This window comes from Xiphophorus hellerii, chromosome 2 (assembly GCF_003331165.1).
Source record: "Xiphophorus hellerii strain 12219 chromosome 2, Xiphophorus_hellerii-4.1, whole genome shotgun sequence".
Lineage (NCBI taxonomy): Eukaryota > Metazoa > Chordata > Actinopteri > Cyprinodontiformes > Poeciliidae > Xiphophorus > Xiphophorus hellerii.
In genome coordinates, this window is record NC_045673.1 from 18,425,443 (window position 1) to 18,450,622 (window position 25,180).

The following is a 25,180-nucleotide window of genomic DNA, read 5'->3' on the forward strand; positions in this document are numbered from 1 at the left end:
GCTCAGAAAACAACCATCGCTTTCTCCATCTGTCATCAACTAACACATTTGTTGTACTTCTGCTTGGTTCTGAATATCTCGTTCCCTCCACTTGCCTGCCTAAAAATAATTATTTCCTGAAGGGATATGGGAGGGAAAAGTTGGAACAGTTAGGCTTCTTTTTACATTAGATGGATTAAAAAAAACACTAAAACTGCACTCAGATATAGTTAATCTGGTCCTTGTTGACAAATGAGTTCATCTGAAACTCACATTGAATCCCACCAGCTCCCCTGATAGTCTATTCACAGAAACAGCAGCACAAATGAGGAGAATGGAGAATATAATTCATTAGAGGAAAAGAACGGTTGCCATATTTAGAAGTGGCACTGCAGAAAAAAGTGAGTGAAGTTAATTTATGTTGTTTAAGTCATGACACCTGCACAGAAAGCTGTCATGGTTTAGCGAATCAAAATTAAACATTTATGAATAGTGGCTGAATAGTGGTTGAGACTTTTCTGTGAGCATATAAAACTGGATAAGTATGGCACCAGTTTTGAGCTTGATCTGATCTTGATTAGTAAATAAGAATAATTCAAATCAACATAAATGCAGAACTTTAAGTGAATTAATAAATATTCATAAAATAGATATGATTAAAGAGGACAGAATACAAAGCTACTTTAAATTATTGTTTAGAATGTAATATTTAAATGTATTTAAATATTAATCCCCTGCCACACACAGAAATAGACTTTGTTTTAGCATTCAAGCTGAGAAATACTGGAAGCAGAGCATTGGTGGTCATTAATTTCCATGTCCTACCAGGTCTTCTGAACTGGATTGCTTTGATCAAACCAGCCCTGTTTGCTGGGTTATTTGGTGTTCAGTATTGCTCTGAAGCAACATTAATGCCTTCACATAATAACTCTATTTATATTGAAAATAAATCACACACACAACTTAACTATTTACAATGTGGTGACTTAAAGGTTATCGGTTGTACTTGATTTTCTTTAGGGGCATCAGAGTAAAGCTAGATGATTACACACATCACACTTGCTGTGTGCCTTGTTCCTTAGACTTCCTAATTATGTACCGCTTTGTGTTGATCTGGAACAAAAAATCTTAGTAGAAAAACATTATTTTTATTTCAAACATGACAAAATGAGAAAGTTTTGTCCAAGGCACTTTTATTAAATTCTGTCAAGAACTTTCTTAGTTTTTTTTTTTAAAAAAACAACAAATTCTTATATTGTTCTGCTTAAGTATTGCAGAGGACAAACAAAATGTTTATGGCGATGTGTGAATATATCATTCCCATCCATCTGTTCCTTCTGACAGACGAGGAAGAATGGCGCTGTCAGTTCCTGTTCATCCTCAACATCCATCAAAGCCACACACCTGAAATACTGGGAGTTGGTATTTCACACAGGCTTTAATAAACCTACACATTACAACCAGTTAGTTTCTTCTGATGCTCCAGTCAGTCAACCACATCAACATTAATGCACATGAATTCATCCTTACATGAACACCTGAGCAGACTGTGCTTGACTGGATCCACAACTTTCATAAGGACAGACATCCAATTAAACATTTAAACACAAGACAAGCCATTCAGGCTCATTTTAGATGGGGGATTTGGGGGGAACCTCTGGCTCCAGGTAATGTGACAACAGAAGCATAAAGCCTCAACACTCTGGGTCATTAAACTGGGCCATCGACTCTCTAAAGAGAACCGCCAACAGAGACTGAAGTGCAGACAGCTGCATATTCTGCATGAAGAAACCCTAACGTTTAATAAATATAACACGTTTAAAAAGAAAATTTCTGAAAACATCGTTAGAATTTTAAATCACCCCTAAAAACACAAGAAAAATTTTCTACCTTGTTTTTGGAGGTCAAAAGCTGGAATGGTTCTGGACGCCACATAGCTCAGTGGTAAAGCGTGTGGCTCATATACAGGCTACAGTCCTGCACCCAGTTGTCACTAGTTTGATTCCCCGGTCTGGACATTTGCTGCATGTGCTTCTGCCTTTCCTCTTGTCCACCTAGAGTTGAATAAAGGCTTCTAGTGTCATCTAAAGCTTGAATAAAATAAGCTTGAATGACCAACCCTGTGCCATTGTCTGGCTGAAAAGTATTCTTGTGGTAAAAAGTTGGGTGTGCAAACTGTTTATAACAGTTTGCACACCCAAACTGTTATAAAGTTTGGGTGTGCAAACTGTTGCACACCCAACTTTTTAAGGATTTTTAAATCCTTAAAAAGTTAAAAATTTTTAAGGATTTAGGAATGGAAATCTTCACAAGTTTCTAAGAAAAACAAACTCGAAAGGCAAAACATAATGAACAAACTCAGTACAGTTGAACAGAATATGATGCTGAAAAAAATATTTCAGTTATAACAAATGTTAAAGTCTGCCACATGCTAGCAGTGCTAGCTAAGATCACAAACTAACACTACAAGCTAATGCTGTAATATTGATTTTTGAGCAATTTAAAAGGGTGAGTAAAGGAGGACATAAGTAAACACTATGTGTTCAAATATTGCCTTTATGTTGTGATTAATAGTTTTCATTCTTTCCTAGAAAAAACCCTGTAACTTCAAAAATCATGATCTCCTGACATGTGGATTCTAGTTTTGGCCGATACTGATTTTTTACTGAAATGTTGCTAAATATAGCAAGAAAGTTGCTGAGTTGGTGACAGTGGGTTGACTATTGTTAATTACAAATGTGTAAATTTATAATTTACACATTTGTGTAAATTACTGGTTTATCAGTCAAGCCTCTCACGGAAGAGCAAAAGAGTACAGCTGCTGATTTTTAGACCTTAGCTGAGGTAGATAAGACCAATCTGATCGACCAATCATCAATCTCCTAAAATTAGGGACCGATTTATCGGTGCACTTACAAAAAGTGTTGCACAAGTATTAAAAATTGCCTTGAGTATTTTTCTTAGAGTCAATACTGAGTTTAAAATTTTTGTTTCATGACAACTTTAGTAGGAGGGCTGCATCACTCAGCAATCATCATCGGCACCCAGGAAGCCCCGGTGGGCCGACAGACACAAGACACCACGCTAGAGCAGCTATATGCCCCACACAGAGGTAAGTCATCACTGAAGCACAGGTCAAGCCTATAACACGGTTCCTGTGATGGTCATACAAATCCCCGAAAGCAAAACTGCCCAGCACCAAGCAGGAGAAACCTCTGCAGAGCTCCCAACATGCTGGGCAGGCAGGAGCTCAGTGTGGTACCTGGAAGAAACAAGGGAGGGAGGGCACATTACCAACCCACCTGGTTAGCTAGACCTCTGGAGGTCAAGAAGGAGGGATTCCCATAAGAGCCCAGTTTAGATTTGCAGCCAACAGTCGACTTGACACACCCCCAGAACCCATAGGCAGCCAGACAGGAACCCAGCGCCCTGGGACATGGTCCGAGCACCTACACAAACAACAGCACACCACAGGGGCCGGCCCCCCGCCAACATCTTCCTCCTGGAACTGAGTAAATAAGCCATGGCATGTAAATTGTGACTTTTTCGAGGTGCTAGATATTCCAAGATCTAATTGGCTGCACACTAGAACAGCTTCTATGAAAAACATTTTATAAATCCTACATGAAACTTATGCTAAGATCATTTCTATGTCTCAATCTACACCGGTTTTTGACAAATGAGGTCTATTGTGTCTTAAATTGTTTTATTTATAGCATCACTGCTCTGTTTCTTAATAATAAAAAAAGCAAAAGGATGTGCGCAATAATTTGTCTTAATGAGAAGGATACGATTCTATCTGCATGTCAATGCTGACAGATGGATCCCTGTTGGGAGCAAGTCGCTCTGTGTCTGTCTGCATGAAGAGATGAGCCACAGTAAATGTTCATCAGCCACCCTTATCTATTTTCTGTCTCAGTGGAGAGTGGAATGATGCATAATTATCATCAATCTGCACCCTGAACATAATAATGTTATTATTAGAGGAGTGTGGCTGCTCACAGTACAATACAAGTGAAGATGATGTGTATCTGTAAAGTTCAGGAGTGACTGTGTGTCTCTATCCTAATGATGAGTAATCCTCTCTGATGGCAGATAATGGAGGCACCTGTGAGGACGATTTTTGTAGCAGATCCCAGCATCATCGGCGGCCTCCCTCTGAGTCCTTTGTGGCTGATTTTCCTGTTATAGTTTCTGTTCCTGCAACTTTAGCAGTGATATACTTATAATGTCCACAACTCACTTTTGCAAGATGATGGTGTTTAGAGGAAGATAATGGAGCATCGGGACATTAAACAAGATTCTTTTTCCCATTTTGTGTCAGTTGTCTGTTTTTAATATCAATACACTGAAGCCTCAGCAGTCTGATAAGCATTTAGGTTATGATGACCAATTTGTTTAGAATGAATAATTGAAGTCAATTGTTTTGATACAATCAAATGGTGTTCCTGAGATAACTTTGATTTACTAACTTTCATTATAAGTGAAATGTGAAAGAAGTGAATTGGAACTATGAAACTAAATTTGAGTCTGTTTCTGTGACTGGACTTATATACTTCTGTATATAAATGTGATCCGTTTGTCTTTTAAAGTGTCTTGAAAAGACATCAGGCCAAACTACAACAGCATACTTTTCATGTTTAATAGAGGAGGATAGGAATAATCCTACGTTAATTTTCAGTGCAGCTGAAACTTACACAGAGTCATAGCTCTGTTGAGCCATCCATTCCAGCAGCTCTCAGTAGAAATGACTTTAAGGGATTCTACATAAATAAAATTGATTCAACAAGTGTTGGCATCCTCCCGAGTGATCATTTTTATCCTCAGTAAAGAGAGGCAGCACTGAATGCAAGTGTGGAACCTGATCTGTGTTTGGACTGTTTTCATTTAGTTGAGCTCTCTCAACTAAATGAAATATTATCCCAAATATCAGCTACTTCCAAACCTTCAACTTGCATGTTAGATCCAATGAAAAACCAAACTGAATTCATTCACAATTAATTAATTAAAGAACTTCAAGGTTTTTCTTAACTGAATTTGAAAAGACACCACCTGTTTTGCTAAAAAGAGAAAAAAGAATAGGTATCCTAGAGGGAAGGCAACCAGAGAATCAAACCTCATTCCAATGTTTGGAGTTTTTTAAAAAAAGTTTTCTAGTCCTTAAAGTGAGTTTTGGGTTTGCCTAAGGCTCTGCTCCAACAGAAAACCATCAAGGAAGCTTTTCTGGAGGCCTTCTAATCAAATTCCAAATAATCTCACTACATTTCCTTCTCTAAAATGACAAACCTCTTTCCCTCTTCTCTAAGGTAAATCCCAGACCATCCAATTCTCATTTCAGCCTCTTTTATCCTGAACCTGGTACTTTCAGTCAGCTCTCATAACTACAGCTGAGGCTTAGGATGCAGATGCATCAGTAAATTCAGAGCTTAGCGTTTCACAGTCCGTCTTCACTACCAAATACCAGCGTAAAGCCCTTACAGCTCCAGGCAAGACCCGATCAATCTTTCCGTCTCCTGCTCCATCCAATGTACTCAAATTAGAAGAAACCTGTTTAGCTTGGTAAATGTAATTATCCAGTTCTGTTGTCTCTTGAGGATGAATGAAAGCCAATAAACCAGATTATGAATTACAAGATTATGTTTTCTGTACAATGAGTTGCTTTCAAGATGCTGCCTGAATAAAGCCTTGATTTCAACTTTTCACTTCTGTGGATTCTGATTTAGATAAAATGGGCTTTGTTTAGACTAAATAAACCATCTCAAAACAATAAGATCTCCTCTCAAAATGGAGACACTGTGAACATTAAGACACAAGACAAAGTTAGTCTTAGACTTCTTTGGCTTTTAACAAGTTATTAAATGAACTTCCCAAATAATTAAATACGTAACCTAAACAGAAGGTCTTTTAAGTAAATTAAGATTCAGATAATAGAAGGTATGTTTGACCTTAACAGCTAGATTTCAATATTAACTCTCTGAAATCAGACCAGAGTTATTGTTTTCCATTCAGTCTTTAGCAGATTATTAACTGAGAAATTAATCTTTATTCTAAAACTACTTGACCAGTTGCTTTTCCAGATATCCTAATGTCCTTTGACATTCAGGTACACATAACTATAACAACATATTTGTTTAAAATATGAAAACTATTTTTCTTGACAGCACAAAACAATAGGAAAGCACTGTCTTTATGAAATGTCATTTTAAAAAAAAAAAACATTATCTGAAGTCTGATGGTGAGTTTAGCAGTACATAAAAAAGGAATGATTCTAGTTCTTTGTGCATACACCTCCGAGTCATGTTTTTATGCACACGTGAAAACATTTTAAATATTGCCTCGAGTTACGGCTGTGATGTTTGCATGCAATTGCTTTATGTTACACTGGCCCTTATAAAACATAACTCATTTATCATACAAAGCCTGCATAGATCTCACTGAAATAAAGAATATTAAACCATAAATCAAAACTGCTGCTCTAAAGCTTTTAGGATATTGCTGTTATGTAAATGTATACTTTTTAAGACCCTCTAAAGGTTTTTCAACCCTTGAACTGCTGCAGGTTTTCAAAAAGACTTAAACACCTCCCTGATTTGCAAAGATTTTCTTAAAGTTTAAAAATGGACTAGCTCCACCTTTACACCTCTGTTTGGGTTATTATTGATAAATTCATAAATATGTGAAGTGCCCGCATGCTGCCTAAGGTGGATTGGTTCACCTGGCTGAGAGTGTCATGTTTTTCTCAAGCTGGTTTTACATCAGCCCCGAACGATGTTAAACATTACGAGCTGTGTAAGGAATTTAGACTCCTCTGTGGAAACACACACAACCAGTGGCCTGAAAAAAAAGAAGTTTGGGCTTCGGAAGAAAAGGTTTTGCAGGTCAAGTAGAGGAAAAGGGCAGATGGCCAGGATGACCACCAGAGAACATTTTCTAAAGCAGGCTTGGTAACAAAGTAATTATTTCAGGATGATAATGCATCGGTCCTCAGTGCAGACGATATTCAAACTTTTTCTCAGGGAAAAAGATCAGCTCAATAACATGGCCAGCAAATAGTTAAGGTCTCAGTAGAATTCTACACTGGTCTGTCAGTGGCTAAATGAGAATGCTGCAACTCACTTTAAGAATAATTTTGCTTTGTTCATTTTATCTGTCAATTTAAAGAATTTAACAAGTCTGAAAAGTGGGAGTTTGTAAAGCCATGTATGATGGATTTTGATTCAGAACATGTTTTATTTTCCCCCACAAAGGTGCGCTTTACAAATCCAGACACATTTTAATAAGGCATAACTTTAGCTTTTAACAATTTTGAACTTCTACAAAATGTACTGAAGCAGTATTTTTCACAGAATCTGATATAACTGCGACTGACTGCAAACAAAGCTACAATAGAAACAAAAATCATCCATTCGTGTTGAGGAAGCAACTTCTGTCGGTCAACAGGGTTTTGGAAAAACACTTTTGTCAGTGGTAAAGTAGGAGTGTCTGTTTATTGGCAACAGATGCTGTACTAGATGCCATCTGCCGGGTGGACATCAAATGTAACTCGACAGGAAAAATCAGTGAAGTGTGTCAGAAATACAGAAGCAGCTGAGATGTGGAAACAGAGGTGAGGCTGCACGTGTGAAGGGGAACAATGAGGGAAAATACTATTTAAATATGAGGCAATTGGCTCTGTTGGATGCACAGCAGATCATCTTATATCACTCAGAAGATCCTCTGTTTTGACAAGAAACACTTCATCAGGCACTCAGTTTTGTTCTGACATACAATGCCTTGCAAAACAAAAAAACAAAAAAAACAATGAACCCCCATGAACATTTTCATCTTTGTTCAAATGACACCAAGAATTAGAATTTTATGTAACAAACACACAAAGAGTAATGCATATTTGTGAAGTGAAGAAAAAATAATGGACTGTTTCCAATTCTCTTTATAGAAAAAAATCTGTATTGCATCTGTATTCAATTCCATCTAAACAGCTACCTCTAAATAAAATCCAGTGCAACTCAGTGAATTAAGAAGTAACCTAAATAGTTATTACACTCCACCTGTGTAAGACATAATCTCACCATTAGCACCGCAGAGATTTCATTAGAGAACAAACAACGTTGTTAATTATCAAGGAACACAGTGGCGAATCAGAGGTAAAGTTGTAGAGAAGTTAAAAGCAGGGTTACGTTAAAAAACAATGTCTCAAGCTTTGAACATCTAATAAAAAATCATTAACTGAAAATAGAACCAGGATGACAACAACAGCTAACCTACTATGGTGATTTACCTGAACTAACAGGCAGGCAAGAAGAGAAATATTAAGAGAAGCAGAGAAGAGGCCAATGGTAACTGGATGAGCTGTAAAGGTTCATAGCTAAGGTTGTAAAATGCATCAGCAGAATCACTATTAGTCATGCAATAAGAAGGAAAGACATCAGAAGTCAAATGAAGAATTTGACACAAACCAATCAGGGGACAAAGGAATGTGGCAGTGTGCAATGTGCTTATGTTGATTAAACGCCTGTTTATGTGGATATAAAATAACACACACATCTTGTTTGTTTTGTCTGGATTTTTACATCATTTGATCATTTGTCTGTCTCTGTTGCTTTCTCTGCCTGTTTCTGTTTTCAACTCCTGCAAAGCACTTTGTGTTACACTTGCCTGAAGAAAACAAAAGTTCTCTCCCAGTGGAAGAAAAAAAACCCATCAGCATCAATACAGTCCATAACAAGTAGACTCTGAGTTGAACACACCACTGTCGAAGCAAACTACTCTGGCACAAGCTACTCTGGCACAAAAGGTGATATCTGTTAGTCTAGAACAAACCGATGAACCAACAGTTCCTTCACTGAGCTCAGCTGGTAGGCGACACCTGAGAGCAAAGTAGAAACTGAGGGAAACAGCTGCACAGGAATGCTTCTGGGGGCGGGGGGGGACTTTAGGGAGGTTAACTTTGGTGTCATGGCAACAGTAGGTCATAAAACCTCATGGGAGGAGAACAGAGGTATGCTGTAACCAAGGGCAACTGCGATGTTACTGAGGTTGCTGTATTCCTGCTAAGAGAACCAGGTTTGGTGCCTTATTACAGAACATGTCTAGATTCCCCCCCTGACCACTCCGTTGGTAAAATGCAACTAGAAAAACTGACAAAACTTCTGGTTATGAAATGTATGTCTGAATGCATGCTTTACCTTAGCAACAAATTCAGAGAAGTCCAACAGTTGAAAGGAAAGTGATCAATAAACAGAGACTAAATAACTAAGAGACCTTTAAAGCAAGTTATTATGCAGATGACGCATTAATTCAGACACACCCAGCAAGGCCACTGTGTTAATTATACGGCACATAAATGTCATGCCTTAAGTGCCCCTGTTGCTTTAAAGCTCACAGCAGAAGACCCCCACTCTTCCAATGAAGCACACAGAGAGCATGAACAGACAAACCAGAGTGCATAGCACAGATTCAGAGTGGCGGCTCCCAGCTACCGCCTGCTGCTCATTAAACACAGAAGCAAGTTAAGCATTAGCAGCTACCGACTGGTTCCTTCCCAATATAAAGTAGCTCATAGAGGAGCTCTACTTTATATTTTGTTCAAAATGAGAGCCAACTCTGCCTGTCGTCTTGTGGAGCTGTGTTTGCACAAGTGAAAGTCTGCTACCTTCTAAAAGTTTCCTAAACCAACATGCTCCCAATGAAAACTACCACCACCAATTATTAAATCATGAATTAACAGATTGACCTCAAATTTTGGAAAGCTGATTTCTATTTCACAGTAAGCAACCAGGATTACTGTTGCTGGACCTGTAGAATCATGGAAACACTTAAATATAACCTGCCAGCAAGTTCACCTCTAAGAGCTATTTAATGTCTTTAAGGTCATTGAAAAGAAACTTCCATAACTTCTCTTTTGACCAATGATTCAATGACCTGAGAGGTGCAGGTGTAGATGCAAGGTATACCACAGTCTTTATGTGGCCCACAGCAAATGCCTCTACTTTTCCACTATGATCTTGGAACATCGAGGAGAAACTGGCTGGTTGAAAGGTGTGTGGATGCTGAGGAAAATCACATAGCTAGGAGGAGTTAGTTCAGTCCTCGAGGGCTGCTTCTGAACCATTTGCAAAAACTTCAAGGATGATTCATTTAGCCATATACAAAGAATGAGAATATTCTACAAGAGCAGTCATACATGCATGACTAACTTTCTCAAGAGCCTTAAATGAGAGTTAAAGCTCTGATTTAGCAATTAGTCATAGTTGGAAAAGGCTTGACTTGATGACAGCACTTCTGTTTATCCAACTGAAGAACTATCCAGATAAACTCCCAATTTCTTCACTGCAGAATAGAAAAATATCTGCACTAATTTTTTAATAGTAGTTGATTTGTTACCACATCTATTAGTTATCAAATTGTCAAAATTGCTAGATATTGTCAAGATCCAAGTATGAATGTCATTATTTAGTAGAAAATAAGTTTCTGGTTCACTGTTATCTGCTGTGGTTCCTATGGAGAGTTCAAGAATTGTTTTCCACAACTCTTTTGATTAGGTCCTGATTAAATAAAAATCAATGTGATCAACAATACACTAAATGTGTAACATATTTATAAAGAAATTAATGCAAAGATGTTAAATACCACTAAGGGCAGGAAAACTACCACAACTTATGCTTCTAGCACAGTTTGAGAACTATGGATTTACAGAAGAACTCAATTAAATTATTATTAGATGGCGTTTGACTTTTGAGTGTGATATTCTTTACAATGCAAAGGATGGACCAATGCCCACAAAAGGTACCTAAACGAAGAAACAAACTGGTTGCCCTTATTGCTGATTGAGTGTTAAAATGTCGTCCTACCATTTGGATGCTAACTAAACAGATCTCTGAGCAGTTAAGGGACTGTAAACTATCAGGGTCCATTTTCCGTCTAGAACTAACACTGTCATTCTGTCGAGTCATGATTCAGCCCCACCAGTGGACAGAAAACTTTTATAGGTCCAGCTAGATAAAAATAGAAAAACGACAAAAATCTATTTATGACTAGGAATCTGTTCGATTCCCCATCTTTTTGTTTAATAAATACAAAACTTCATAATACTTTTCACTCAGTGCTTCCCTTATCAACTAACCCTCAGGTACACATAAACACCCACATAATAAACGGCAGTCTGCAGAATAATTCGGCGTAATCTCTTCGGGGCACATCGCCGCCCTGATCTCATCACTGCTTGTTTGTTCAGTTTCTCAAGAGGGTTTCAAGAGAGCATGTGCGTGTGAGGGGGCGAGCTGGTTGAAAAGGTCACATCAGCAAATCAATGATTGCCTCTCATATTTCCAGCAATAAAGCAAAGAATCTGATTGGACTGATTAAAGTGCTTTGTTCATGATTGCTTGTTTATACTCAATTTTGGGGGGGCTTTTAGTTTTTTTTCTCTGGCCCAAAATTTGTCCAGCAGCAGTCTGTAGTTCAAGTACTTGAAACATGTTTTATATAAATGAGGGAAAGTTTAAGAGAAAGTGATAAAAGGCAGTTTTTATAAACAAAAAGAAGTAGATTTTCAGATTCTGACAGTTTAAGTTTGCTTAAAATTAAAGGGTTACTGTAGATGAGCTGTTCTCTACTCTTATTTTTCTGTCATAGTGAGGAACTTTAACAGACTTTTAGGTATAGAAAGCTGAGAGAAGATGAGAGAACCGACAAGTCCAAATGGACTGCATTCCCACAGGCAGCTCAGATATATTTCTTCACAAATATCAATACCAACCTTTTCCACCTCACAAGTAAAAAGTTGGCACATTTCAACATCTTGTGTAGCAGAGCTAACAGGCGTCCTTCATAGCTTTTTTAGCAACTGCCTGCAAACCCAAATAAACGGTTGTAACAAAGCAAGCCAGTATTCACCTTTTTTTATTTTTAATTTTTATGGTAGGTCTGATTCCAGCACAGTGAAGGGCAGAAAACACCAGGTGAGGAAAAATGTCTTCAAAGAGCGTCTTAATGTTCGGCCTTTGATCCAAATCCAGAAGACCGGGACAGCAATCCTCTTCTATTTGCCTGCTGTCACGGTCTCTTACACAACCTGTTCAGAAACCTTTTTCCACCCTCAGCATCTCTGCACCACTGTCCTGCACCACATTTAAAACTTTTTTAGATCAAATAAAGTTAAGATGTTGACCTTTTAATCATAATTTATATTTAAGTTAGGTCAGCCTGACTTTTCTCAACATAATGTTCTCATATTCACGAGTTCCTACAAGGTCAATGACAACCTCCATATCTGATACCTATTCTCATCTTCTTTTTGATGTTTTAATGACAATTATCACAACGGCCTCGAAAAGACAGGCCATTTCTTTAAATAATAAAGAAGTAGCAGAGCTAACATTGTGGAAGTATCTTTGTTTTATCAGCACAAGCAGAAAATTATGGAATAGGCAACACCAGAAATACTAGACAATATTAAATGCAACTAACTCTCTTAATACCGCAGTAGCGCCAGTGCTATGGTAGTTTTCTTTAGAGCAAATTTTTTAGACTTTCCTCCTTGTGACTCTGACAGAGCTTTTTTCTGTTCAGCTCATCTGTCTCCCTTGCCTCTCTGGGACTTGTTAGCAGCATTGTACTGTGATTAAAGACTGCAGGTAATTAGATACACATGACACCAATCTGACTGAAGACCAGTAGAACTGCCAGCAGACAAAGCTAATGTTCCAGTAGGTGAATAGTCACAGTAAAATTATTCAAAATGAAAATGAACTCTCAACACGTTATGCAGATATCTCATTTTGACAATCACTCCAGTCATTTCAACTGACCGTTTCATGGTAATTAAGAGACTTGACTCTTAAGCATGAAAACACATAAGGCTTTTATATTACTGTATTTCCAGGCTATAAGTCATTCTGGAATATCAGTGAAAAAATGTCATGAAGAAGAAAAAAAAACATAGTCACGTTTATTTTGAAATTGTCAAATGAGACAGAGATGGTTGCAATGCATGAAGCGATTACACAAAAAGGCTGCAAAGTAATTTATATTCATCTCCTTGACAGCTACCTGTGCGTGGAGACTTCACTGCATCCCTCACAAACCTCTCCTGGCACCACGATTTTAAAGAACCCATATGTGGAATCGTTCCTCCAAATCGGGCCATCTTGCTTTTAGCCAACGATTAGCTTTCCTGGTAGCTGCAGACAGCAAAATCTTTACTCCTTTGTTCATGTCTATCAATATTAACATTTAATGCAACAGTAAAATAAAACTGTCATAAAAAAGAGAAAGAAAAACAACATATACAAGTTGCACCTGACTATAAGCCACCGGACTAGAAAAACTTTGAAAAAAGCGCGACAACTTTGCAGTGGCAAACAGGAAGAATAAAAACTATTTTATGACATATCTCCAAACTGAAAGTCTGTCTTAAAATGAAAGGTGTACAGCAGTGAGGGATTTGCTTATCCTCGTGTCCCAATCAAACTACTCCCAAACAGCCAGAACTCAGAACTCATTCAGCACTTTTCTAGAGCCATTAGTCCAAAATGCAAGGTTTATGAGAAGCAGATGAACTGCCAAACTGAGGGACCAGCTGGTTGATACCAAGTGCATCTGTTAGGGAAGCTCACACACAGCCTTACAAGCTTGTTAATTATTTCCTGGTAGCTACAATCATGGTCCATTTTAAAAATGAATGTTTTTGGCATTTTAGAAGAAAACCATTTTTGACAACAATCTAAACAAGAAATATAATTAGTGACAACGTATGTCTACCAAATTTTTAACTACTTCTGGGAAATATCTAGAGCTCTTATCCATCCAGCCTTGTTATGTCGTTGTTCTGTTGAATAAACCAAACACTTGAAACCCATCAGCAGTCTGCTCCGCCTTCACCTTTACAGCACCGGTCACCCTGCCTTTCCTCACTGTTCACTCAAACTTTTGCTTCCCTCCACTTGGTGTATTTACAGTCTTGACTCTTCAAATACTGCAGAGACTGTTGCATCACTGCAGCTTCTGTTGCTTGAGTCTCTTCACCTCTGCGACTATTTTCGTCTGTTTGAAGGTTATCATTGTGCCTACAGTCACACCCACATTCTGTTGGATGCTGCATCCATTTCATCTACTTTATAAGTCTTCTGGTTAGAAAATCTTTTATAAAATAACAGTTTTTGATAGCTTTGCTCTAAACCACAGAAGAATAAAAACTTCCAACATTGTTAAGAAGGTAACTGATGATTGTATGTTATGTTTACTGTCATTCAAACTAAATCAAATATATCAACTTTAAGCCTTTTCTGACAAAGAGGGAGACTTGTTGCAGTAAACATGGCCTGTTTCTTAGAAAAGAAATTAAGTTTGTTTATTTCATTGCTGTGTTCACCTCATCATCACATGGTTTACTTTAGAGAAAACAATGTAAGTAAAGTCACTCTATAATAATATTTGTTTTTGGACTGTAGCTATAAGATTACTCTAGATTAAGTAAGTGCTCATTTGTTTTTAAATGAATGGATCGTCTTCCAAATGTATAAGAAACAAGGAGCAAGTATTTGTATTTCCACACAAATACAGACAAAGGCAAATGTCTCCAAAGTCCATTTCACAAACAAGACCAACAAATAAAAGCCAAGTTATCAGCTCAAGAGGTGATTTCTACTGTAGGAAGCTTTTATACAAACAAATTAAAGATACATCTACAAAACAAAATTGTCTAGAAAGGACAAAAAAAAAAAATCTAGAGTTAAAAATTTGTGCAAACACTGAGCACCTCCTGCTACTCCCAGTTACGACTTGCCAGGCTGACTTCCCGTTTCAATACGGCCGCTCCTCGCATTAACAATAGAAAGATGTGGTGGAATATGTTTATTTTTCAAGACATGCATGTAAGAATGTGTCTAAGTTCATTGTTACATGTAGCTCCTACAAACTGTACAAATTAAAATTGGAGTTTACCTATGAAACTAAAGCTTAAAATTATGTCCCTAAAAGCAACTGAGAACAAAGTCTATGAGCTTTTTCATGTTGAAATTGTCTATATTAACTCGAATGCTACTTCGGGTGTGACATCAACCCCAACTCAGAGTTCTGATTTCCGAGGTAACTGGAACGCAGCATAACTCAGCACATCACACAAAACCCACAGAATGAAAACCGATGATTAACTGCAGCAGAAAGTTGGTATCGACTTCAACTTTCAAATTAGGTTAGCAGAAAACTGAGATTTATGACTGTTCGGGACATAGTTGTCTTCAAATCCTGCCAAAAAAAATGCAGTTTGAGAACAGACACTGTCTTCGGTCCGCTTGCGTCCATACATGCATTTGAACCGCGAAGTCAGAGTTGGCTTCAACCGAACCGAGACCTAGGTTTTTAGGTGGACCAGAGTTCGCGTGTGCATTCACACCTCCCCAAACAAAACCCAGACTTTCTAGACAAACAAATTAGAGTTGGTTTAAAGAAGACTAAACAGGGCTGGTGTGAATGCAGCTTTAGACTGTTTCAACGAGATACAATGAACCGGACCATGAAGAAATTCAAATCAGTGAAGCACAAATCATCCAGAAATGAAAGCCAAAGGAAGATGGTCAGTTTCATTCACGTAACTGTGAGGCTACGCTGAGCGAGAGCAGCTGCATGTTTGCTTTATGGTGTCATGCTGTAATTCTGTGTGGACAAGCAGGGACAAACAAGCCTCCCTCAACTCATCTGGCCTCCTGTCTTTAGGTCCCACACTGAGGTGATAATTAGCAGATGAATGAAATACACAAATGAGAGGAAAGCAGCTTAAAAAATATTAAATGTGCATAAATAATGATATCAGGTTTGCCACTGAACTGGACCAGGTAGGGATGATTCACCTGCACAGGTGTTTTCATTGATTGTCTTGTCAGACTGCTTTCAGCTGACATAGACAACAGGAAGTTGGTTTTATTATTATCATACAGTTTGGAGAAATCATTTTGGAGCACTTTTTTTTACACTCTTAAAAAAAGAGTGTAAAAAGCACTTTTTTACACTTTTTTTTACACTCTTAATGGATTTTTTTTTTCTTTTACAGCAGTTGAACTTTCAGGAGACGAAATGAACTACATAGAAGCAATAAAAAATATTTTATGGCATTAAATAAGGCTAAAGTTTTCCATCAACAGCTTTTAGACAGACTTGATGTCTAAATGCTGAACTTGAGTAAACATTTATATTTAAAGACAGAAATGTTGATAAAAAGAAAGTTTTAAGAAATATTTTCCCTAAAGATGAAGCAGACACCACAACACATCTGACATTTAATCTGTCATTTCTTGCAATTAAATATTCTATCATGCCCCTTTTTAACATTTAGATAAGTATTTTGATGTGCTCATTTGCATTTTAATTTCCAGATTTTCAGAAGAAGTTAACTGAATTGACATTTAGACAGACGCTGAACACATACCAAAACCTCAAGGATGAACTTTATCCATCTTTCATTTTCCCCAAAGTGCAACCCCTTAATATCAAAGTCTTGATGGATAAACAGATTTTAGTGTGTCCTTGAAACATTCAGACATCTAATCAGTCACAATGACTTGTGTATCCCAAGACTGGCTGCAAATGAAATGATAAAATGATACAAAAAACAATCTCGTAAAGAAATAAAACACTGTTACATACTGCAATAAAGTAAAATAGGCTAGTACTCCAGCTTAAAAAAGCATCAACTCAGATAAAATGTCATTCTAGAGTCGCAAAGTTTTAATTAAGTCATTTACAAAAAGTAAAAAAAAAAAAAAAGTAGAATGTATAACCTAATGTGAAGATAATGTCAGCGATTACAGAAAACGTGTTGTTGTTGCAGCTGCTGCCACTTGTTCGTACTGTGAACTACAATGGTGTAAAATGATGCAACTATTTCAAAGTCTGACTGGTTACATAAGAACTCCACCAGCTGCATAAAAATGTGTGCCAGACATACGCTGTATTACAAGTCTGTGGATAAGTCTACAACCAAGCAACATTGACCATTTATAGAACAAAGCATATTTGCTGGTTGTATTTCTGATCGACATGAACACCCCCCCACACACACACACACACACACACACACACACACGCACACGCACACACACACGCACACACCCACGCCTGCACACCCCCACACACGCCTCGGTTTGCAGTTTCAGCAGTCTAGAGATACGCAGAGTGAATGTGAAGCCAGACTTTGACCAAGTGCACCTGAATTTTCACCCCGACATATGATACTGGCTCTTACTCCCTCGCTCATCTTTATCTCTGTTCTGCTCCTCTTCTCTTACTAACCTCACCATTTTACCCCTACAACTCTCTCTTTTTTTAAACAAACTCTCCTCTCCCTGTTAGCGTCTCCCTTCCCTCACACTCTCTCATTAAAACAGTTCCCCGGTCCTCACCCAGGAGAGAAGAGCACAAGGGTAAAAATAGCTCTTCCTCAGCTCATGTTCACTGATTTTTTTTCCCCCCTCCAGCCTGCATACCATGCATCAAATAACAGCTTTTCCCCATAATAACCATCATCGCATCTCACCAAGGCTCTTCTGCTATCTGATGCTACAGCAATCCCTCCCAAACAAACACTTGCATCTGCCTTTTTAAATACATTGTTTTTCACCTGGAACTGAGTTGCTGAAACACCCCAAGAGGCTGTTATCAAAAAGTCTCACACAACCCGACAGCTTGTTTGTGAGAGCTCCTTATGCAAGAGGCCAGCTCCCAGAAAATGTGATCAGCGGGATTGAAAATGTGTCCTGACTAACGTTCTGTATCAGGGAAGTTGGTAATTAGGTGCAGGCATTTAAAATGTTGTCAGTTGGAGATGCAGAAGCACAATCACATCAAACCCCCGGCGAGATGGGAGCGTCATCCACAGCAAGGATGACAAAAGGGGGGGAATAACTTCTGTTTGCTCTACTTCAGTAGCGTGCTTCCACTAAGACAGATGACTACGACCAATTATACCCTCATGGTTGGACACAGATATGTTATTTAGAGATAAATCTTGGGGATCTATGCAGCAAAAGGAAAGAATTCCATCCACACTTGCAAAAACAAACATGTTTTTAAAGAATAAATGACCATCTGCCTGCAATTAAACGCTTTTCATGGGGTTCGGTGAATAGAGGAACAAGAAAGAGATTAGAAAAAAAGGGATAAAAACAGGATTGGCAGGAAAAGAAAAGACACTATCACATGCCAAAGGATATAAACAAGCTGGCAAAACTGTACAAAAACACCTTCTGAAAACCCTCCAGTGTCCCAGGATGCAAAGATAAATGATAGGACGATGCTGCAGCAGCTCCCCCAGCAGACAGTTTTCACTGACCAAAAATCACATGACAGAACTGAAGCAGAACTCATTTCCCTCTCTCTTTGCTTTGTCAAAAAAAACCAGACATTCTGTCAGTTTTTATAAGTTATTCTTGATTGACAATTTCAGAAGGTCAATAAGGTTTTTCTTTTAAGCTTAGGTGCTTTTGTTTTTATCAGTTTGCGTCCGGTTTCTTGAACAGTGTGTGCAATAAACTGAGGAGAAAATAGTGTAAAAGTGTAAAAACCGGTCTTATAGAGAATAGAAAATAATCCACCAATAATCTGAGAGATGCATCAACCTTAACTTGATAAGCAAGTTTTTAGTTAAACTGCAGTAGGTAACTTTTATTAAAAAAATGTTTGTGACATACTTGTTAAAACTGTCATTATGTCCTGTCAGTATAATTTGAAACAATCTGTGAAAAAATGTGATCTTCTCTGTGGACTGTCAATCATGCTCATGTAAGTGCATCCACACCCTAACCGTTGCTCTCCGCTGCAGTTCAGTTACTGATTGAGCATGGCCAATAATGAAAGCAAGTAAACAGATTTCATTGTCAGATGCCAGTGCTGGTACACATGGATTTAATTCTGAAACCTATATGTCAAGTTCTCTCACTCATGTCGCAGTACGAGTGACTGGTCAGTGTAGACGAAGTGGGAGAGCAATGGACAGAATAACATTTGAAATTTGAGAGCTTCAGTATATTATATGACACCAATCATCCTTTTCTTTTACAGGTATTCTTGTGCGAATCACAAATTTCCCACACAGCACTTCTCTGAGCACCGCTGGAGTTTGAAGCAAAGCGGAGACGTGTGCAGTTTAAATCTGGCCTAGGTTGTTTCTCTGGAAATCTTGAGTTTGTCGCGCTCTGTGGGGTGAGTTTGAGCAGCGCATACACAAATCTGCCTGATTGACATCGCTAAGAGCCTCCTCCTGGCTTTGATTGAGTGTTTCTGACTGGGAGCTGTGTATTTCTGCAGATGGCTGTAGGACAGCAAAGGATGTGTTTTCTTTATTTTTTTTTTACATTTTAAACAAAAAAAAAGTTTTGGACTCTTGCTGTGCCTGAGTAATTCAGAGTGAAGTAGCTGAATACATACAACCAAAACTCTGGGAAAAGTTCATAGAGAAACGTCTAAAGAGTTTCACTGAAGCTGCATTAAGTCATAATCTTGATGATAAGACAGCCACTTGGTCTTTTAATCATACAAACCACTTCTTAATAAAATATTTTAGAAATGTTTGCATTTAAAAAATATAATTTGAGTTTTCATACTATTTTCTTGCTTGGAAACATTTCTAAAATATGTGAAAAACAAATTCAAATTTATTTGGAATTGCATTTCTTAACTTTAAATAGAAAACCATCACAATCCAACATTGGCAAGTGTGTGTTTTTTTAATATAGCTGACGAAAATAAATGACTAGTTTACAATTTTACTCACCATCTTTGTCGGCTCTTCTGAATATCTGTGGACAGAAGATAAGAGAGGAAAATTAGTGTGAAAGAAACTGTGGTATTTTGCAAACGCATCAAAAAAGCAAATACACAATTCACGTCACTCTGATCCCCTGTGTAATAATTTAACTTCCCTTGGAATCAATGTATTAATTTAAATTAACAGTGTGTTAATTATTGATCAGCATTTTGCTACCAAAACAGTCCTAAACCATTGAGACATCAACTCCAATAGACCCCTGAAGTTGTGTTGAGATATCTGACACTAATATGTCAGGAGAGAAAAGTTCTCTAGGATATGAGGTGCTGGACTGGATTGACATCTAGGGAATTTGGAGGCCACATCAAACCCTCAAACCTACCATTCCTCAAATCATTCCTAAATGGCTCTGGTTTTGTGGTAGGTTACTTTATACCCTGCTCATTACCTTGCTATGCAATTCCTCTCGATTCACAATTCGCTTCACTGCACAGTCTGGGCTTTCTCCCACTGACTTGGATTCCCCCCGGTAGATTTTTTACCGAGCCAATCAGTGAACAGAAAGAGAGGTTGTGAATGATGACGATAATTTTCTGCACTTTTTTAGAATTGTAGTCTGTCTGTAGTTTTATCAACAGCAACGGAGGAAGTGAGCGAAGCCATTCAGTCCAGTGTTGGAAAAATATTCCATCCATCCATTTTCTAACACCTTTGTCCCTAGTGGGGTCAGGAGGGCTGCTGGTGAATATCTCCAGCTAACGTTCCGGGCGAGAGGCGGGGTCACCCTGGACAGGTCTCCAATCTGTCGCAGCCAAATATTCCAAATATTGAATTAACATTAACGTCCGCCTCTTTCAGCTTGGCACTTTCTCTCTTCACAGTGGAAGATGGTTGTTTATAGCGCAGGCAATTTCCAACGAGCTTCTTAGAGCCGAACTGGCGCGTTCCATACGTCACGGCCAAACGTTAGAGATTTTAGGTAAAAGGTAAAATTTTAAACTTCAGCAGAGTCTAATCCTCCAGGAAGCAATCATTTCTCAGTAGCCAAGGCTTCAGACTTCTCTGTATGAAACAAAGTTTGGAACAAGGGACTGGTTTTTACCAAGACTAGGTTATTCTGCTGAAAAATGCCACAGAATGTAAGATATCCATTGAATTAACATGGATCTGCATCCACATAGATGGCAGCACTGATGGTTTCCCCAACATAACATTCCCCATAGTTATTGTTTGTGTTCATAGGTATTGATTGTGGTATTGATAGGTATTGATTGTGTTCATTATTAGAACACAATCTACCTGATTGTGTTCTAATAATGAACCCTTATTTGTCCCCCATATAAAATGTTAATCTACAAGCTAAAAATCCAAGTTACATTCAATTCAAATTCCTGCTGGTAGTTTTACAGCATGCAGGAGCTTTGCTGTGGTAAAGATTAACAATGTACTGTATTCTAAGACAATTATTAATTGTACTGTGCAATTATTAACTGTTTTCTTCTAAAAACAAGTTTTCTTGCACAGGAAAGAGTCCACAAAACTGAACTGAAAATAGTGTATGAAATGGGTAGCTAACTAATTAGTGTCAATGAAAACAAAATATGTATGTTAGACCTGTTTAGAAAGGGAAATACTTCATACAGCAATCAGTAAGAAAAATACAGGCAACTGTTGTTACCTTGAAAGACACCCTAGAGGAAATCCTTTTAATTGCAATGTTAACAGAAAACTTGAATTCTACAGAGTGGAAATAAAGCCAGGTCATCAATCAACCAATTAGTGTTTTTTTTTTTTTTATTTGACTCCATCAGAAGGCCTGAAAGGAAGCAGCTGTTTATTAGCATATGAGAAACTCTTAGACTTGAAGTTCATGAGCATAAAACACTCAACAAACAAATTCACTGATCTACAGCTGACTGATTATGTACTGCGTGCGGGTGGTGCACCACATTAAGCTAATTTATAGCTTCAGCCAAAGATTCCTCCCACTGTGGATCTGATAATGTCAGAACGGCTACTTTCATCAGTGTTTTCTGAGAGCCATATGAAGTGTACCTGCTCAGGAGTGCAGCAGAATGATGAACAGGAGGACAGACGGAAAGACAAAGTGAGCGGCAGCAAAGGGCATACTAAGAAAAAGAGCAGTCGAAAATAAAATCGAGGCATCGCAACAAACCAGATCATCATTAACTGTTCCTTTAAAATAGATGGAAGGTTTAATACACATTTTCCATGTCAAAATTACAGTTTTCAAACTAAATTTTCCAGAATTATCAGTAAATTTTACACCATTTTAAAAGTTCACTATGAATATATGGTTTATCTTTTACAGTGCTAAGACTTTAAATAGGAAATCTGCACAAAGCAGGGATGAAAGAAGGGAAGATGGAAGGAAGACAGGAGGAAATAAAAGAAGAAAGTATTCACCTGTATTCATACTTTTCAAACTTAATTTTCTTTTTCATTCTTTATCTAGACCTGAAAAATCTCAAATCAGATTTCAAACCTTTACACACTGCGGAACCACGGGTAGGAAGTTGAAGAGTAATTAATGTTTAATCTAATGCGAATAATTCAGCTTTGTTATTTCTATTTTTTACAGGTTTTTTAATGGCGATAGTGGCTTTAATTCAACAGTACTAGCCAGGAAGAAGAGCAGAGACAGTAGAGGAAGACATGCAGCAAATAGTCCAGGGTCAACAGTTTTGAGGACTGTAGTCTCTGCCTGGTGCTCTACCACTGAGCCATGTGGTTTAAATGTTGGAATATAAAAATGTATTTTTAGTGCAGAATATTTGATGATTTGATGATCGGGATCAAATTTTACATATTAAAATGTTTTAATCTTTGTCAAATAAATAAATAAAATACATTGGTCCTTATAAATTAAAGTTTATACATACTTTGAGTCACATCCATTTATTCAAGCCTTACGCAACCACTTGATCCATGAAGGATGAGTGGGGTAAGGAGGGGTAATAAGTCCATCAGGGTAACACAAAGACAAGTAAAATAACCACAATACACACATTAAAATTAATTAAATTAAATACTCTCACCACTCTCATGAAAGTCTTTACAAAACACTAGAAAACTATTTTCTGAAGCAAAACAACAACAACTAGAGTTTATATTTTGCGTCATTATTACGGAGGAGCTAATTATGACACTTTGGCATTGCACAATTAGTATTTCTAAAATTAAGAGGTAGATTCTTGCAACCACAAGGCCAAAGTGAAGCTCATTACCACTGAGCAGAGCCACACTCCAAACGACAAGCTGCTCTGCATTGTTCTGCTGCCCGGCTGCACCCTGGGGCGCACTCAGCTCCACAGAAAGCAGTCAGATCTGGAGCTGCTTAAAGGCAGAGATGCTTTGGATAGAGGGAGAAAAGTGTTGTAGTGAGGAGGTGGTATGTGTTTGTGAAAAGTTACAACAGAAACACATGAAAACTGCAAAAAAAGACAAAATAAATGTAGAAATTGGAGACAGCAGCAGAAGGAAGGCAGACGGGAAAGTGATGCATCTTCTAACCTTATTAATAACGACATGAATGCTTCTGATGAGAGAGGGATGATTGGAAGTGAGGAGAAGGGGAAAAGATGAATGGAATTTGAGAAACAGTAAGAAAGGTACAAAGGGTTAAGAAGAAGATTGAGGATAAATGCAGCAAAAAAAACAGCAACCAAGGAAGCAGGTTTAATGAGGAGAAATGCTGCATGAAGCTGTGAACAAACAGACCCACCAGGAAACCACTTTGGTGTGAGTCTTTGCCGTGATAATAATGTTGGGGGTCAATAGTATGGGAAAATGGCAGAACAATTAGCATTTCAGGAGTAAAGGTGATCCAGAAAACTGGAGAATAAATGTCAGAATGAGTTCAAACTGAGTGTCAGCAGCTGCCATGCTCAGATCAATGAAATTAAACTAAATATTGAATAAATACAATACTAAAAATTGGAAATAAAAAGCTACAGTATCTGGCTCATTCACCACAAGTAATAAATGTTAAGGAGGTAAACAGCATTGTTTGAAGAACCATTGTTTGGGAAAGGTTATTTTCCAAATTTTATGTCATGTTCAGGTGGAAAACATGAATCATTTACTCTTAAAACCCCAGAAAAGCAAGGCATTTGGTGCATATGCCTCTGATGACATCACATAAGGCAAATGATAAGAGTATTTAAAGGTAAAGAATGAAATTACTCAACGGAAGGATTTTACTTTTGCCGTGTATAACTGCAGAAAAACATTTTAGTTGTGAGAGCACTGCATAGCTTTCAAAAAAGTGCGATAAAAATATATTCAAGCAGTTTGTGCAGTGGTTCAATCTTCCAAAAGTTCCTCTTTTTCCATCTCATTGATCCACATAGACAGGAGGCTTTCTTAGCAAGGTTTTTCCTTCAGTGAAATTTTTTTTTCGATTTTTGTAGTCTTGTAATGGAATGGTTTACTTTACTTTTTACAACATTTTATGTCATATTATACGTTTTTAAAGAAGAAAAAAAATACACCGATTGTTGACTTTAACCAGCTATGAACCATAAACTTTTTTTTTTTGTCTTCCTTGCAGGTTTACGATGCACGTAATTCCTGAGAATTAAAAAAATGGAATCAGAAAAATTTAATTTGGCTGTATTGATAAGCTCACCGTATTAATAAGTTCACCGGAGGTACTTCTGTGCGGACACATGTTCAACAACTAAACTAAAGGTTAAAATAAACATTGATGGTCGCTGCTTTGACAAAAGTGTCTGCCATTAGTTGTTTTTTCATTGGGTTGAAGGCTAAATCATCTGAAACTGTTTGCTATTCGGATTACTGAGTAAAAAGATGCAGGCTGAAAGCAAACTGGCACTGCCTTAAGAACATGTCGGTGCGTAAGTGCGCAGCGCGCTCTGGATGTCTTCATCCACCCACCCATCCGCCCCAACCTGCAGCTTCATACTCACATCCAGGATAACCGAGATGCCTCTCCGTGGCTCCGGGGCGAAGAACTGCTCCTGAGCCACGGCCACCTCCTCCTTGCTGGAGGCGTACTCCCGGCTGGAGATGTTCTTGTTGTCGCTCATTTTGGTGACGATCCAGCGGACGAGCCCGTCGATTCCACCGGGCTGGGCGCCGCTGTTTCCGGACTGCGCTGCCGTCGCGGACTCGCTGTCCTGACCGGCTACGGGTTTCGGCTGCTCGCGGCTTTCCTGGGCTCGAAGTTTGGCTTGTTCTTTGTTCAGCAGTTTGTGGACCCCGTCCCTACAGTAACGCGCTGCCTGCTCACACATCCTTTTGCTGCGGAGCGCTCATGCTGCGCTCTATGGGGGAGAGAGAGAAGCTCCCACCCCCTCCTGCCCCCCCCACCCAACACTTCCCCTGTTACATCACCCACCCCAAAACACACCCATCCACATCTTAATAAAATCTAATGTGTGTGTGTGGAGAACGTAT

At 38.2% G+C, this 25,180-nt stretch overlaps 1 protein-coding gene across 2 annotated transcripts in view; it reads right to left on the minus strand.

Annotated features, from left to right (window-relative positions):
• Positions 1-25,075, minus strand: part of necab2 (N-terminal EF-hand calcium binding protein 2) — a 104,090-nt gene extending 79,015 nt beyond the window's left edge. Inside the window, exons 1-2 of one of the 2 annotated variants that reach the window (XM_032586206.1) lie at positions 24,691-25,075; positions 19,745-19,769 (exon numbers count right to left, since the gene is read on the minus strand). In XM_032586206.1, coding sequence (XP_032442097.1) covers positions 19,745-19,769; positions 24,691-25,017 — 352 coding nt within the window. In that variant the 5' untranslated portion in view covers positions 25,018-25,075. The remainder of the gene's footprint in view (positions 1-19,744; positions 19,770-24,690) is intronic. The other variant, XM_032586198.1, reaches the window with a different exon arrangement.
• Positions 25,076-25,180: the final 105 nt, after the last annotated feature.